Source organism: Eublepharis macularius, chromosome 12 (genome assembly GCF_028583425.1).
Source record: "Eublepharis macularius isolate TG4126 chromosome 12, MPM_Emac_v1.0, whole genome shotgun sequence".
Taxonomy (NCBI): domain Eukaryota; kingdom Metazoa; phylum Chordata; class Lepidosauria; order Squamata; family Eublepharidae; genus Eublepharis; species Eublepharis macularius.
In genome coordinates, this window is record NC_072801.1 from 61,821,485 (window position 1) to 61,838,508 (window position 17,024).

At 46.0% G+C, this 17,024-nt stretch overlaps 1 protein-coding gene across 1 annotated transcript; it reads right to left on the reverse strand.

Annotated features, from left to right (window-relative positions):
- Window positions 1-1,608: 1,608 nt before the first annotated feature.
- MYADM (myeloid associated differentiation marker) lies at window positions 1,609-15,863 on the reverse strand. Its single transcript, XM_054994625.1, has 2 exons — window positions 15,709-15,863; window positions 1,609-4,932 (listed from the first exon to the last, which is right to left on the reverse strand). The coding sequence occupies exon 2, from the start codon at window positions 4,919-4,921 to the stop codon at window positions 4,019-4,021; it is 903 nt and encodes a 300-aa protein (XP_054850600.1). The 5' UTR covers window positions 4,922-4,932; window positions 15,709-15,863; the 3' UTR covers window positions 1,609-4,018.
- Between the last annotated feature and the right edge of the window lie 1,161 nt (window positions 15,864-17,024).

The window sequence follows — 17,024 nt, forward strand, 5'->3', positions numbered from 1 at the left end:
CTGCTCCGACTGGCTACTGCAAGAAACACAATACTGATACTAATAATGGCAGTCCTGGGTGGAATGTCATTAGTCTTGAAGGTGCCACTTGGCTTCTGTTTATTTTTGCTGCAATAGACTAACACAGCTACCCCCACCCTATAAAATTATTACCCATCCAAAGTTGTGGTGGAATCAATGGCCTCCAGTGGCTGCTAATTGGAAAGCTGCTGCACTGGAGAAGTTAATTGTATGGAGACACAGCAGCCCATCTCCTTTTCAGATAAGTTCCTCTTGCTCACACAGAAGTCTTTAATTAATTAAATCAATCAATCAAAGTACACCATTTGGGAACAGCTGCCTTGACAAGCATGAAAGACAGACACTTGCTTTAAAAAGAAGCAGCGAGCTCAGGATCCCCAGACTCCAGATTTTGCAGCTGACTCCACACAAAGCTACCTTTGCAGCATGACAGAAGATGAATCATTTGCTTTGAGGGTGACAAGGTGCAAAGGAAGACAAGGGCCCTGAAGGAAAGGGGATCACAGCAGGAGTCTCTTGTCATGTCACAGTGCTGTTGAGGTTAAAAAAAGCTGCACCTGATGAAATGCCCTCTTCTGTATATTGAATAAGAATATGGCAGCTCTGTCCTCTCTCTTGCATGTGTTTGTCCAGATTTGTCTGGGTAGGGGAAGGGCCAAGGCTCAGTGCATGTTTTTCAAGCCAAAAAGTCCCAAGTTCAATTCTGGGAACCTCCAGTAAAAGGAGGGCCTAACCACATAACGCTTTTCCCAGGTACATCCCCGAGTCAGGTTAACAGATGTGGTCAGGTTATTTTCCAGGTATGCGCAACTCTGCTTTGAATGGGGACCGAAACAAAGGAGGAGAAAGAGCTTAGAATGTTCCTCCTCTCCCATTTCCCCCCAACCCTGCCCTTCACAATTTTCCTGACTAGAAACAGTCCCAGGGAGCCACGGTTTGCCCCATGGAGAAAACATGTGTAGATGGGCTTTGTGTATCTTTTCCCAATGTGGTAAACATCAGCTCCATGAGACCATTTTAGGTTGGGGAAATGGAGGGGGGGCATAAGCGCCTTCCCCTCACACACTGCAGTCCTGATGTAAATTGGGCTCCCATGTGATTGGGAAGCATGAAACTCCCAGACCGAGACTGTCAATCAGCCCCAGGAGATTCGGTCTTCAGTTAGCAAATGCTGAGTGAAATTTTTCTCTGTCCCAGACCCTAAAAAGCAACTGCCAGTTAAGAGTAGACCATTCTGAATTAGGCAGCCCAATAGGGTTGCCAGCCTCCAGGTGATAGCTGGAGTCAGATCTCCCAGAATTACAACTGATATCCAGGCAACAGAGATCAGTTCCCCTGGAGAAAATGGCTGCTTTGAAGGGTGAACTCTATGGAATTATACCTCACGGAGGGCCCTCCCCTTCTCAAACCCCACCTTCTTCAGGCTCCGACCCCAAATCTCCAGGAATTTGCCAACCTGGACCTGGCAACCCTACAGCCCAATGTTCTGATACTCAGCCTGGATAAGGTGTCACATGTTGTAATTATTCATCCCCCTCGGAGACTGAATTTGTACTTTGTAGAAATGAAAAAAGGTGAGCCCAACCGTTTAGTATTTCATTGCTCCTTTATTTTATACATTTCTATTTGTTTGCATATATAAAACACAGGCTCACAAACAACAGCACCACATTGAAACTGAAATGGACAGAAGAAATCTATATTTTGGTGGAATTTGAGTCCAGTGGCACCAACGCAGCTACCTACCTGAAACTATATTTTGACATCTAGAAGGCAGTAAATATGAAAACAGAATGGTACTTTTTAAAAAATACATAGAAATCAACACTAGTGCTTCAACAGAACAGAAGAGAGCAATGTTTTGTAAGGGTATTAAGGGGGAAGCAATATTATTTCTAATGTCAAGTCCTCTAGAATGATTTTTTAAAATGACTGTATTGGCAAAAAAACACAAACTCAAATTGAAAGTCATACATTTAACACTTTGCTGAATATGTTTTCAATTGTATTGGTTTATCAGCAAAAAAAAAATTAAAGCAGATTTCTTTAAGACACTTGAAGGCAAAGGTTTGTTCTCATTTTACTAAGAAGGTTTCCCCCAAAAGTTAATGGCACAATTCCTTTTAATTAATATTTTACTGTAATACACTGAACACGTGCCCTTTAAGAACCACACAGGCAAAGCTTTTTAATCTTAAATAGTACAAGCCAGGTGCAGTTTTTCAGCATGGCAGTGGCATATCATTGGCCTTGAAACCGATTACTTTGTTTTTAGCCTCCCGTAAAACACTGTTTGTTTTGCTTGATATGCCACTGGACTCCCCTTTAAGAATTAAGGCACTGCAGGAATTAACTGCTCTCATGCCTAGGAATAGATCTTTCAGCTAAGCTGGATCCTGTAACTTGTTTTGTTAAGCCTTTTTCTAGGGAGAAAGATTTCCTCCAATGGAGAATGACTTTTTCTGATAGAAAATAGTCTCTTAGTTGAAGGAAGTCTCCCTCGGTTGGGACAAAGACTTGTTAGACATAGGATCTGACCTATACACTTTTAAGAATTATATGGCTTTCTTGCACAAACAGTTTCTCTTGAGAAAGTGAACACTTATAAGGCCCACTAAGCTATGGATTTTTTAAAAATCATCCATAACCAGTATTTGGAAAGTGTCCTCTAACCATAGATGAAGCTCTTCCTCAGGTTGGCAAAGGAAGCTTATTGAAATCTAGCCCTGTAACACTGTTTCTATACACTCTCCATCCATTTCAACAAGGCCTGGATGAGAGAATTGCCATAGCAAATTATCTCTTTGGATTTGAGACATCAGCAAGTAGATATCTTAATTGCATTCATTAATAACTAAGAAGTGCATTCAGTACAGAGAGAAAAACATAGCTTTTTTTGCATAGTGTGAAGATAAACTCACTACTTTTAAATCTCTAACATGAAAGCTATTTCTTTTTTACTACCAGACAAATATGCTCTTTACAGGGGAGTTCTCTCCACTCTCCTTTCCCAAAACATAGGTTGCTCCGGAGACTCCAGCACACGCCTCGCCCTCTCATCCTAATCTAGGGTCCCCTCCCATTGGGGAACAGGAAAATTTGGAGGAGACTTCTCATACACACATCCGTATTGGGTCAGAGATCTCTCCTAGACTCCTCACTCACAAAGCAGATCAACAGAAGGACAACAAGCTAGCAGACTGGACAGAGAGCTGTCACAAGGGCCAGAAACACGTGGTGGCTAGCACAAACATTGAAGGCGTGTGTGCATCACGGAGGAGAAAGGGCCACCCATGGACTGGGCAACAGATGTGCAAGGGAGATTCTGGAAGGCATACATTCAAAAACGAAGTGCTTGCAGAGAGGCGAGGAAAGGAGTGTAAGTAAGGAGCTGTCCTGGCACTCAAAGCTAATGATTCCCACAACTTCCCCTCCCTCCCGATATATGCATATGCCCCTCCACCAAGAAGGCAGTCCCGCTCTTTATGCCCCTATATCTTGAGTCCCTTAGCTAGTTGCCAGGGGAGATGTTAAGAAAGAGCAAAAAGTATACATTCAAATGTTTTAGAAAATGACAAGGCATAGGAGGAAGCAGGGCAACGAGCAAGAGGGAAAGACACGCATGCGCCACCATGCAACAAGTGACAAATGGGGGAACCAGGCCAAAGGAAACGATGGGTGAGGAGTCTGTGGAGATTCGAGAGGATACGGCAAAGAAATGAGAGGAACAAGCACCTGGGAAGCGAATGGTGGCTGATGATACAAAAAGGTGGTCTTGGGAATGTTGGAAAGGAGGAATGTGAGACAGAAAAGGGGTAAGTGTGGACATCAAAGGTGGGGGGAGGGGAGTAGAGAGTTGATGGCCGAGAGAGAGAAACGTGAAAACGCAAGGGGGAACAGGCCCACAAACATTTTTATTCCCTTCCCTTTCTGTTTTCATTCCTCTCTCCCTCCTCCTGAGCTTTTCTGCCCAGCTGCTCACTGCCACCTGCACTATCTACCCTTGGATGAATATCAGTCGTGCAGAATACACCAGGTCAGCAAGGTACACCAACAGATTGAGGGCCGTCAGGACAGCTATGGTGACGTATTTGTCCCACTCACAGAAATAGTCTCCACGACAATATCGAGTGGGCTGTCCCCCGTGCTTTTTGTCAAAGTGATAGATGGGCCAAATGATGGTGGCTGTGGCATACATGAGCACGGCGAAGAAGGTGTAGCCGCTAAGGAACTTGTTGAACGCGCACGGCAGCCAGCCAGTGCATTCGCCGATGCAGAGGATGATGACGACCAGCGAGAGGATGAAACAGATGCAGTACACTGCCAGGCACCACTTGAGAGCACCATCCCTCTCGTAATCATCCTTATTGAGGAAGACAAAGATGATGCAGGCAATGAAGGTCTCCACCACCTTGAGGAGTCCAGGGACGGTGGCCATGTAGCCTGTGACTTCTCCCGGTTTGGCTTTGGTCATGATGACCTCAATGGAGTAGGCCAAGCAAGAGAGGCAGGAGAAGACCGTCGCAGCAATGCGGTACCCGCGTTCTTCACGACCGGGATGTGACTTCTGGATGAAGGCGACTGGGTAGATAACCGAGGCAGAAAGGCACAGCAAGGTGGCGTACATGGCAAAAGTGATGGGGAAATTCTTCCAGGAGACTGGCACGCGGTGCTGAAGACCGACAAACTCCACGAGCAAGATGACAATCGTGACAGCGAAGCAAAAACACCATGAGAACATGCACCAGTCACCATAATGATGGTCCCCATATGTGCGACCCTCGTGGGCCACAAGGCTGAAGGCCACACAGGTGAAGATTGCTTCCAAGATACGGATGATGCCCAGCTGAGAGGTCAGGGCGCTGGTGTTGCCCACGGACTTCGAGCGAGTTACCGGCATGTTCAGAAGAGCTGGGAGAAAAAGATACAAAATACAAGACACTGTGATAGGACAGTATATGGCCTAGCAGAACAAGGCACTGAACTTGGTTGCAAAAGACTCAACCTCAAAATCAGATACAAAACACCGGGTGATCCGTGATCAGCTCTTTTAAAGCAATTTCAACCATTAGGGACCCCAGTTTTGGTCAGGGGCACATGGAGAGGGGATTTAATACTTCTATGCCCTCATGGTTTCATTTGTCAGAACTGCTCCACCTGCCTTTAACTTTAAAAGGGGAAAAGACTGGAGGGGAGACCCCCTCCAAAATCTTTTATTTCTTCTGAGTAACTAGAGAGGCATACAGGTTTCAGAGCTGAAAGTATACAGGGCAGAAGACTCTTTCTCTCCCTGCACACCCTGGCCGTTTCCACACTACTCACCTTCATCTGGAACACTGCGGAACGTCACGAAAAAAACACGGAAGATAGTGTCTTCTCGCGCATGTTTTGTGCGATGTCATGCAAAACTTGAGTGAGAAAATGCTATCTTCCGCGGGTTTTTTGCAACGTTCCTCAGCATTCCGGATGAAGATGAGTAGTGTGGAAACAGCCCCTCTTCTGATGCAATTTAATTTTAAAAGACACTAGGAAGATATGACCGTATCCTGATATGAGCATATCCCGACGGTCTGATCTTTAATCATAAATGTATTGGTACTTTTGCTCAGCCTAATCTATGGAATATGAAGAGGTCTGTGTGCCAACACAGCGTTTCTCCCAATGAAAGGACTCTGTGTCACTCTATGAAGCTCATTGGTGGTATAATTGGCACAGAAAAAGAGGTATGAAGATTCACTTGTACAAGGATGTGAGGATGGCAACCCAATTACATGGCTTTATAAAAAGGATTAAACAAATCATACAAGAACCCAATTCTTGTCAAAAGTGGGGGGCGAGGGAGAGACAGTTCCATAGAGGATGAGTCTATCAAAAGCAATTAGCTGTCCTTGCTAAATGGAACCTCCATATACAGAGGCAGTATACCTTTGAAAACTAAATGTTAGGGCCAGAGAAAGGACTTCACCTTTCATACGTCTATCTTTTAGGCTTCCCAAAGATATGTAACTTGCATGAGGAATTTGCACCCAAGTCTCCCAGATCCTAGCCCACCCCCTTACTCGGTACACTACTATACAAATTTCCAGCCACTTGGATATTTATTTCTTGGGGAAATCCTTAGGGTTTTTTTTACTTCATTTATACCCACATTTGTCTCCTCTTTTCCATTTTTCCTCACAACATTCCTGTGAGGTAAGTTAGGCTGAGAGTATGTGACTGGCCCAGTGTCACCAGAAAGTTTCCATGGCAGAGCAAGGAACTGAACCTAGTCCAGATCCTCGTCTTTCACTCTAGTCACTAAACCCCACTGGCTCGCACTGGAGATCAAAGAAATGTGCACGTATTACAAATACTCTCCGTTTGGAGGCTACCAAAATATGGAACTGCTAGTGTCACTAGGCTCAAGATTCAGATCTATAAACATTCACAGATGGAAACCTGACACCTAGCCAGATAACACAGGGCAGGAAATAACTACTTACTCCGTAACCTGTGGCAAAAATGAGGGGGAAAAAATACCTGCAGGACACCAGGGAGGGAAACTCTCATGAATTACAAATGAGCAGAGTTTTGATAGTTTTAGGCCACTAGTAGTTTTAGGCCAAAAGTATCATTTAGGCCACTGGTGTACCACACACATGACTAAAATAGACATGTACTGTCATGCTGGCTAGTAACTGTAGCCGACTTGTTTACATCCCTGATGCGAAGACATGAGAATAGTCAAAATGTGTGTGCAAAGAGATAAAGCTTTGTCTTCTCATGCTAAAGGGCAATGCGACATCACAGCTCTGTCAACAGCCACTGCAGGCAAAGGAAATTCAACAGGAAGTCCTTCAAACAAGTGGTACTTGCTAGCACATGGGGCTGGCACAACCCTCACAGCAATCCGGATAGTCTGTTGAAATTTAGCAACAATCGCAGTACAATTAAGCGCAGTCTTTTGTCTGCCTTACATACATACAGCACACAGACGGACACCTGATACAAAGCCTCCTCAAAGGATGTGGGAGAAGGAAGTCAGAAGTTATGTCCTTCATTTATTTCTCCCCACCTTTCTAGGGCTGGATCCTACCAGCTTTTTCACTGTCCAAAAAAGAGAAGGGGCCCCTTTCAGCCACTCAAGAAGCTAGGCCAAGGACCTGGCTGGGCAAAAGCTGGGACTGCAGTGAGGAGGGGAATAGTCAGATCAAGAGGAAGTGCTGGAAGGATCCCACCCTCAGAGGGCACACCCAAGACAATTACACCATCACACTCATTAGTTCTCTCATCTTATTACTTGTCATTAGACCAGTAGCCAGGCGACCATAGGGCTCACTGTCTCAACACCCTTGCTATTTTCCCCTTTGCAGAGAGAGTTCATGACTAAGGGAGCGCACTCAGGGTGAAATTGAAACAGAAATAAGGCAAAGTAACAGCAACTGTTAAAAACCAGTTTGAGAGATGCCTGCAATCAGAGCAGCTAGCCCATCAGAGGTAGCCAAAAGAAACAACCAGGGCATTCTAAAAGGGGCGTGGCCCCTTACCCGGCTTCATGGAACATTTGGCCTTACCTGATCAGTGTACTAGCACTTCATGGGAAATTCATAGCTGAGGTAAGACTGGAAAGGAAAACTCCTTGCTCACAACTGGGGTTCTCAGCCACTACTGCATGCCGGCTAGGGTTGCCAGCCTCCTGGTGATGGCTAGAGATTTCCCAGAATTACAACTGATCTCCAGGCTACAGAGATCAACTCCCCTGGAGAAAATGGCTGCTTTGGAAGGTGGACTCCGTGGCATTATACCCTGCTGAGGTCTCTCCCCTCCCTAAACCCCACCTTCCCCAGGCTCCACTCCCCCAAATCTCCAGGTATTTCACAACCAGGAGCTGGCAACCTGCCATCTCATAACCAAATAGCAGAGCCTATAGAAGAGTATGACATTCCTTCTATGGAGCTACTCAAGCTTTCATCTTCATTTAGTCCACTGCTGGACTTCCAGGGGGCTGTTTGCACTAGGGTTGCCAGCCTCCAGGTGGTAGCTGGAGATCTCCCAGAATTACAACTGGTCTCCAGGCCACAGAGATCAGTTCACCTGGAGAAAATGGCTACTTTGAGGGATGGACTCTATGGGATTATGCCATGCCAAGGTCCTTTCCCTCACCAAACCCCACTTTCTCCAGGTTTTACCCCCTAGATCTCCAGGAATTTCTCAACCTGGAGCTGGCAACCCTAGTTTGCACATCTGAAGTTCACAGCAGAGGTAATCATTCATTTATTAGACGTTTACCCTCTCTTTTTACCTTCACAACAAACCTGTGAGGTAGAATATGCTGAGTCACTCAATAAGCATCACTACTGAGTGAGAATATCTCCCTAGACCTAGTTTGACACACGCATAAAGCTAGTCATCCCTGGCATGATAAATTCAGGTGGGTATTCATGTTAACCTGAAACAACAAAATCGAGTATAAGCCCAGTGGCAAACAGAAGTATGCAGGAATAACTGTTGTTAAGTCTTAAAGGTGCTACTAGCCTCCTGTTTTATTTGGCTCTCTCCAGGAATTATTTCTGCCTGTGGTCATGTTGCTTCCATGGTCAAAGACACGGGCCACACCCCCTTCCAGAGCTACTTGGCCAGCTGCCCTATTCTAACCCTTCAGTGCAGAGAACTACTTCTGTCCCCCCCGCCCACCCAAGGTTATTTTGGGTAAGCAGCGAGATACCACAGAGTAGGGGTGAAATGATTTCAGTCTTGTATACTCTATTTATATTGACTAGAAATTTCACAGTCCTTTGATCTGACGTGTCTTCAGTTTACAAAGTAGGATTTGAATTGTTTTGCAATCAAGTTCTAGCTAATCTGTCACAAAAGGATCACTTGTTTACGCTCCTGCTTAAGAACCCAAGAAAAAAAGTTTGTCTAGCTCAGATCAAAGTCTATGCAGTTCAGTTATTCTTAGCAAAACTCCTAGCAAGAACATGAGGTTGCCAACCTGCAGGTGAGACTTGGAGACCTCCCAGAATTACAACTGATTTCCAGATGGTACAGACCAGTTCCCCTGGAGAAGGGTGGACTCTGGCATTATGCCCTGTTGAGTTCTCTTCCACCTCCCAACCCCACATCCTCCAGACCCAAATCTCCAGGAATTTCCCAACCCAAAGTTGGCAACTCTATAAAGATGACCCATAAGCCGAACATCATCTACCACCTTCCCACTACTGCCATTCAGTATATACAGAGGAGTTAGCCGTGTTAGTCTGTAGTAGGAAAATCAAAAAGAGTCCAGTGGAACCTTTAAGACTAACCAACTTTATTGTAGCATAAGCTTTCGAGAATCACAGTTATCTTCGTCAGATGCATCTGACGAAGAGAACTGTGATTCTCAAAAGCTTATGCTACAATAAAGTTGGTTAGTCTTAAAGGTTCCACTGGACTCTTTTTGATTTCAGTATATACACTGTGTGGTGTCTTTCTACAAAGCAGACTCATCACAAAAAACTGGGGGTGCACGCCTCCAGGTGGTGGCTGGAGATCTCCAGGGAATTACAACTGATCTCCAGGCCCCTGGGAAAAATGGCTGCTCTGGAGGGTGGACTGTATGGCATTATACCCTGCGGTTCTTCCCCTCCCCAAACCCCAACTTCTCCAGGCTCCATCTCCAAAATTTCAAGGAATTTCCCAGCTTGGAGCTGGCAATCCTACAAAAAATCTTCAATCACAGCTGAGTGTGGAGTGTTACAGCTGAGAAAGGAGACCCCAGAAAATGTCTAATGTGCTAAATTGGGGTGTGTAGAACATGAGCCAGTGTTTCAGACAAAGGTAATTGGTGTCAGCCTGTACTGCTAGCAGAGGTTTCCTCATCTGCAGCTCCTGCAGAGGCTGGAAAAGGCAGAGGGCTTCATGGAAGGAGGGGTGGGGTTGGAGCTGGCTGAACTGTTCTCCATATATGGCCAGGAGAAAATCCCAGTTTGCCCTCAGTTGAACATTTGGTCTCAATCACGCTTCACTTCTGAGCTGAGGAAAGGGAAAAGAAAGAGGAAAAAAAAACCCTCCTGGGCTCAGCGCCAGCCTTGCTGCCTGTCTCCCTTCTGGGCTACTTCCCAGACAACCCCAGCAGCTCTCCGCCTTCTGTCCCCTTTCGACGGCTATGCCAGCTTCTCCACCAGCAGGATCCACACAGTCCACCCCAAAGCCCATTCCATCATTTGTACTGGATGCTGCCCCCCGCCCCGCCCCGGACCTTCTGAAGCTGGGCCCCAGGAGGAGTTCAGCCAAGCTGCTCAGAGAGAAAAAAATAAAGATAAATATGGAGGCAGTTGCAGTGGTCACAACGGAGATGTTAACTAACAGAGAGCTTTTTTTGTGTTTCCAGTCCCGCTTAATGTGTCCTCTCTACCCTGAAGTCATAACATTTTCTTTCGCAACTGGTAAACCACAGGCGAGTGCAATTCATGCAGGAAAGAAAGAAGACGGCCATTTCAAGAAATGTACGCTCCAGCCAATATGAATTAGAATTACAGAGGCAGGAAATGCAATAATAATAATAATTTATTCAGACTAAGAGCCACCATTATAAATCTGTTCCTACAGTGCTGAATACAAAGTAGAATTATCACCCCATACCTTTCAGGAGATAACTTTAAAGTGATGTAATTCATAATTAAGCTTAATGGATTTTAGCTGCTTTTGTTTGACCTATTGGGAAGGTGGAAGAGTAGCAGCAGTTGATCTTTTTCCTTGCTACCAACCTTCCAAAATATGTGCAGTTTTTGCTGTTTCATTCCCCAGACTTTTACAATGTTTTCACAATACCGCTACTGGGGCTGACATTTAAAGTGGAACACTGGCAAGTGGGGCTTCTTGGTAGTTTTCCTTCAGGCCATTTTTCTGTCAAAACCAACTCCACCATGCTGATTTTATGGGCATTGGGCAGTGGGAGAGATTTATGGTCGCTCCTCCCACTGCACCAACTTCCCCTTTAAAATTGCCACCTCATGAAACATATTGTGTACAAATGTTAAAGTCAGAAAAAATAATAGAAGAAAGATGACATGTAATGTTATTCCACCCTAAATGCGCTCTCATTTGTGATTCTAGATTTATCTGCACACATGAACAGACACTAGTAATCTGGATTGAACTGGAAGAATTACCACAGTTTGCCTCTGTTTTCATGAGCAGCAGTCTCAACTAGGATGCTCAGAGTTTGGGTTGCCAGCCTCCAGGTTGGGGCTGGGTATCTCATAGAATCACAGACTTGAAAGGGGCCATACAGACCCAATGCAGGATGAGCCTAAAGCATCCCTGACAAATATTCATCCAGCTTCTTCTTAAAAACTGCCAGTGAAGGGGAGCTCACCATCTCCCTAGGCCTGGAATTACAATTCATCTCCAGGCTACAGAGATCAGTTCCCATGGAGAAAATGGCTGCTTTGGAGTGGGGAGTCACCTCATTCCTAACCATGAGTAAAGAAAATACCACCCACTTTGTATTCTTTCACAGCCTGGATTTGTAGGAGCAACACAATCATTCAAGCAGCTTGGCATAATCTATCACAAAAATTGGTGGCCTACAAAACATTTTACTAGCCTGCTTGCCCACATATAACTATGACAGTTATTAGTGGCTAGGATCACTTTCTCCCTTATCAACCTGTCTGCACGCTAGTATCTGTCAACAGAAAGACCTACTTTGATGGGCAAATCCGATAAGGGGTTCAGAGATCAAGGAGATCTTAGTTTTCTTGATGTTGTTAATGTTAAGTATCAAGGGAGCAGAGGCCTGATTCTGATCAAGGCCATAAAGTAAGTGTTAAGCCTCAAAGCAGCCTAGGGTAAGGTGGTTATATGGTTAACCACTTGTCCCATTTAAAGGAAAAACAGGTGTAGATAACCTGTATGGTAAAGTTGCCAGCTCCAAGTTGGGAAATTCCTGGAGATTTGAGGGGTGGAACATGGAGAGGACAGGATTTGGAGAAGGGAGGGACCACAGCATGGTAAAATGCCATGGAGTCCACCCTCCAAAGCAGCCGTTTTCTCCAGAGGAACTAATCTCTGTCACCTGGAGATCAGTTGTAATTCCGGGAGATCTCCAGCTACCACCTGGAGGCTGGCAGCCTTACTGTATGGTTACCCCTACAGCACCAACAACTACTCTCTGGGTCCATTTCAGAGCAGGAAAACAGTGCAGGGTGGAAGGCTTAATTCAGAATCAGGCCCTCCTGTGCCTAAAATTTGCATTTTAAAAAATAATTCAAAATCTCAGGGCTCTTCTTACACAGCCTCTACCGGTCATGAGACAGAAGAACCCCCTCCATCTGAGACTGGGCAGCTGGCAAAGAAAGGCAGGGTCTTTTCTGGGGTGGCATCCAGATTACGGATCTCTCTTTTCAGAGATTTGTGTTGCTCCCTAGCTTTTATTATTTGCTCAGTCTGTCTTACTATAAGCAGGCTTTTGGGAAGTGAAAAAGTGGGAATTTCTATTGAGGAGGTTGGTAGCTTCTGTGGTTGCTGTGGGTTTTCCGGGCTGTATTGCCGTGGTCTTGGCATTGTAGTTCCTGATGTTTCACCAGCAGCTGTGGCTGGCATCTTCAGAGGTGTAGCATTGAAAGACAGAGATCTCTCAGTGTCACCTGTGGGTTTTCCAGGCAATACAGCCTGGAAAACCCACAACAACCATCGTTCTCCGGCCGTGAAAGCCTTCGACAATACATTGGTAGCTTCTGTTTGCATTTTTACACTGTACACACACCTCAAAGGCTAGCTTGAGGTTCAAGTGATTTTATACTGCATTTTAAAATTTATTATGGGTTGGATTCAATAAACTCCCTTTCTCTGAGTGAGAAGACTTCTTCAGGCAGAGTGAACTCTGTCAGAAGAAGGCTTGTCACTCAGCAAAGAACCCATTAACTTGCCTCTCAAATACAACAGCAGAAATTTCAGGTAAAAATATTTTTAAGATCGATAAATACAATGAAAAGGATTAGACAACAACAGCAACCTGCTTTAGTGAAATTTCCCTGCTTCACAAGGTATTCCCAAAAGCAATTCTGACTCCCCTCTGATAAACTGTTTCAGTTCAGGATAACTAATCCAAACTGTTCTTCAGCATGCTCCCACAAATGCTTCCATAATAATTTATGAATAGAAATTGTATGCCGCAAATAGTATAATCCTATGCGGAGTTACTCCCATTGAAACAGGTTTAGACTAGAGTAACTTTGCATAGGATTGCCCTGTAAGCCTACAATTCCAATCTTTAAAAATAAAGTTTTGAAAGTGAGAGGTGTGAGAGTTTTTATATAAAAACCCATATGTAACTCAGAAAGGGGGGTAGAGTTAAATGTTTTTGAAAACACTGTGGGGAGGGGAGGCTGCAAAATTACCCCCTTCCATTCCCTAAGTGACACAGAACATTTTCAAACAATTTCAGAGAAATATCGCCTGCTTAAATGTAAACTGTTTTCAGAGAGAACTCTTGAAAACACAGAGAAGGAAACGCCCAAGGTGAAGGATAAAACTGAAGGGCGGGCTGGTGGACATCCCAGCTTCAAATACAGGACACTTACAGTGCAATCCTAGGCATAGTTACTCCAATCTAAGCATACAGTGGACTTAGATTGGAGTAACTGCACAGGAATGCACTGCTGAGGCTTAACACTTAAGAAAACAGGTCTTTCCTCCTTAAAAAGCACCCAGGAAAGCTAGAATGTATGGCTTAAGACACTGATGTACAGAAAATCCAAAACCTCAACCAGATACAAGAATAACAGCGCGGTAGAATTGGGGGTAAGATTTCTAGGGTGTTCCCATCCCCTGAAGGATGAGTTTGAAGGCAGTTCAAAGCATAGAGGTCTGGGAGATCTTGAAAATAGTTCTGGGTTTCCCAATTAATGGAACAAATTGGGTTCTCTCATTCTTTTAAGTATATGGAGCCATAAAATCTTCCAAATGTTTCTTCCTAAAAACTCCCCAAAGAACGCTGTTTCTCAACTGGCAAAGAGTAACACAGTCCCAAAGATAGTCAGCAGAAAGCCAGGCACATAAATAGAAATAAATAAATAAATCGAGCGGAAGATGGGACCCTCCCATGGAATAGGAAAAGGGACGCTGGGGGAAGAGTTAGGGTTGATTTTGTAAACCGGTTGTTGCGAAATCGGCGACTTTGGCCAGCCTGGATTGCAGCAAAGCCTATTTGTGGAGCTGAACAGTTGAAACTGGACACTCCCTTGTCCTGCTGTCTGCCCATTCAAGCATCTACTTGTCCTAAAGACTAAACTTGTGAATAACTGCTCCCTAAGTGGCCCCTGATGATAGAGGGGCAAATCAGTTATGGTAACTCAGGTCATCAATATGCCACAAGTGACAAACCAAGCAATTTCTTAACCAGGGCCCATAACTCCTTAATGTTTAGCTGAATTCCTGTTCGTTGCATGCTACTTTTGTAAAGAGCTTGAGAGAGAACTGTAGGATTTTATCCTGGTGGGGAGGGATGAGCAGTTTAAAGGAACTTGGCTCCACTGGCTGTTAGAAACCATTGCAAGGGGGAAAGAAAGGGCTGCCTAAAATCCTGAACACCCTCAAAAGTTTGGAATGCCCCCCCCCCCAAGATTTGGAGATCATCCCCAGAACTGGCACAAGGGTCTCATTGAATATATGCCTGAGATCTGAGTATCATAGCATACGTATACAGCAAAAAAAGTTGCAGAAAAACTAGAAAATCTATTTCCTCCCATTAAGCAGCTAGCCCACTGCTAATTGCAGAGGCACATACCCTCCTCTCTCTCTCTCTCTCTCTCACACACACACACACTTTGACCACATCACACACAGATGCTCAGCTATTACACACATCTTTTCCTTACAAAACCACAACTGGTCCCTCAGACATGCCTCTGTGTCCCACAATGCATATTCATTATTAGCACAAACCCACCACATCACACTCTTATGCACCACTAAACAGTCTTCTGCACAAAACTGTCATAGCCCCTTACAACCACAGACTGACAATGCATGTGACACTGTGAGATCAGAAATCTCCATGGGTTGTACTCAGGAAGAGCACGCAGGATCACAGCCTCCCTTCCAGAGTCTGGCAGGCACTGCTTTCCATATCCACAGCATCATACCCCCTGCGGGCCACACACGCAGCGCCTGCTTCATCGGCGCACTTACTCAAGCACTGCCGAAATTATGCCCACAGAACATTCCATCGTGTCCCAATTAAGAACTCAGGGGTGCAGCATGTGCCAATTCGACCCCAGAAAGCTGGGCGCACTCCTCCCTCCCAGCCACAAGGGGCTGGGGCTTCTGCCCCACCCGCACCGAAAACCAACAGCACAGGATGTGGCTCTCTCCCTTAACTTCCCCAAAAGCAACAGGTTTCCAAGGGGGTGTGGCCCTCTACAGCAGTCACACAATACAAAGTTCAGAATGCGCAGGGCACAACGGAGACCGGGCGCTGGTCCTTTTCTCGGATCCTCGGCCTGTCCTTCGCTATCCCTCCCAGAGAACGCGAGGAGCCCGGTCCCTGCTCGTTTCCCCCCGGAGAAGCCTGCTTTCCTGCTCGCCGCCTCTGCGGTCCCAGCCGCTCCAGCTCCGCCTGCGATGTTCAAAACTCGGGAGCCTTCGCCTCCCGGGTTAACCCCTTGCGTCCCGGGGCCCCGGGGCCTTCGAGTGGCCCATCCCAGGCCAGCGACTTACTTGCAGAGGCAGGGGGGAGAGGCGGCCTGTCTCGTGGGGGGCCAGGCAGGCCGGCGGCGGCAGCAGCAGGGCTCCGAGGCGAGGAGAGCCGAGAAGATGCTCGGATCGAGGGGAAACGGCCGCAAGTCTGGAGCCGAGGAGGGGAGGGGAGGAGAGCTGGGTGTGGTACCCAGGAAGGAGGGAGTGACACGGCGGAGGGAGAGAGGGGCGGGGAAGGCCAGGATGGGGGCGGAGACCGGGGACGGGGGACGGGGGAAAGGGCCGAGGGGGCGATGCTGAGGGGGTTGCTGGAGCAACCACACACACAAACACACCACACCCCAAAGACGTTGCGGATCGCCCAGAGCAAAGAGCCACCCCTTGTCCAGCGTCCAGTGGCCGGGGAGATGCTTCTGGGGCAAGCTCCGCTGCCGGTTTGCAGAGCCACGCTGCCCCTGGACGGGGAGGTTCCATTGAGCCAGCATGGGGAAGAGCCGTGGGTAGACGGCTCTCCTCCACCAGATCTGTCCAGTTTCCCTTCTCGTGGCCAGGGGCCATCATCGCGCATTGTGATAGTGAAGATGATACATTCATAATACACTGGGAGAAAAAGTGCTTTCTTCTGTTTGCCCTCAATCTACTGCCAGTTACATTAATGTGATGACCCCAAACAGACACACACACACACACACACACACACAGAGTTACTAATAATATAAGAGAGGGAAGTGTTGTTATATTCGGGTTGGTGGTAATATATAACACTACTTATCATGGTCAGTTTTATTCACACCCTAATAGCCTTTTCTTTCTGTATTTAAAAGTTCCACAGTTTTTAGCTTTTCCTCATAGGGAAGCTTTCTCCCTAGCACTCATGAGCTTTCCCAGCTTTGGCCTTTTTGGTTTGCCTGCTCTTCATTCCTCCATGCTCTTTTAAACATCTTAGGTCAGAATGAAGTCTTGGCTCGGCTCCCATTACAGGATGACCCCATTAAAGGGACTAATCTCTTTCTCAGGAACAGAGGGTTTATTTCACACATCAAACTGTTCCTGCCTTTCAGGGCCTAGCCAGGTCAGATACCGGAAAATCTGTGATCGGATCCTCCATTAAAAAATAATAATAAATGGAGCTATGGAAACTCCATTTCATATTTAGGCCATGGAGGGGGTTTAACCTCTTCCATCCCACATAGTGTCACTTATAGAACACTCTCTCACACACACAGACACACAACTATGCATGTGTTATGGGCCCTGCAAAGGAAAATAAAAGCGAAATGATAAACCAATGACAAAGCAAAAGGCACTTCTGTGCTTTTGAGATGCATCTCTTATTC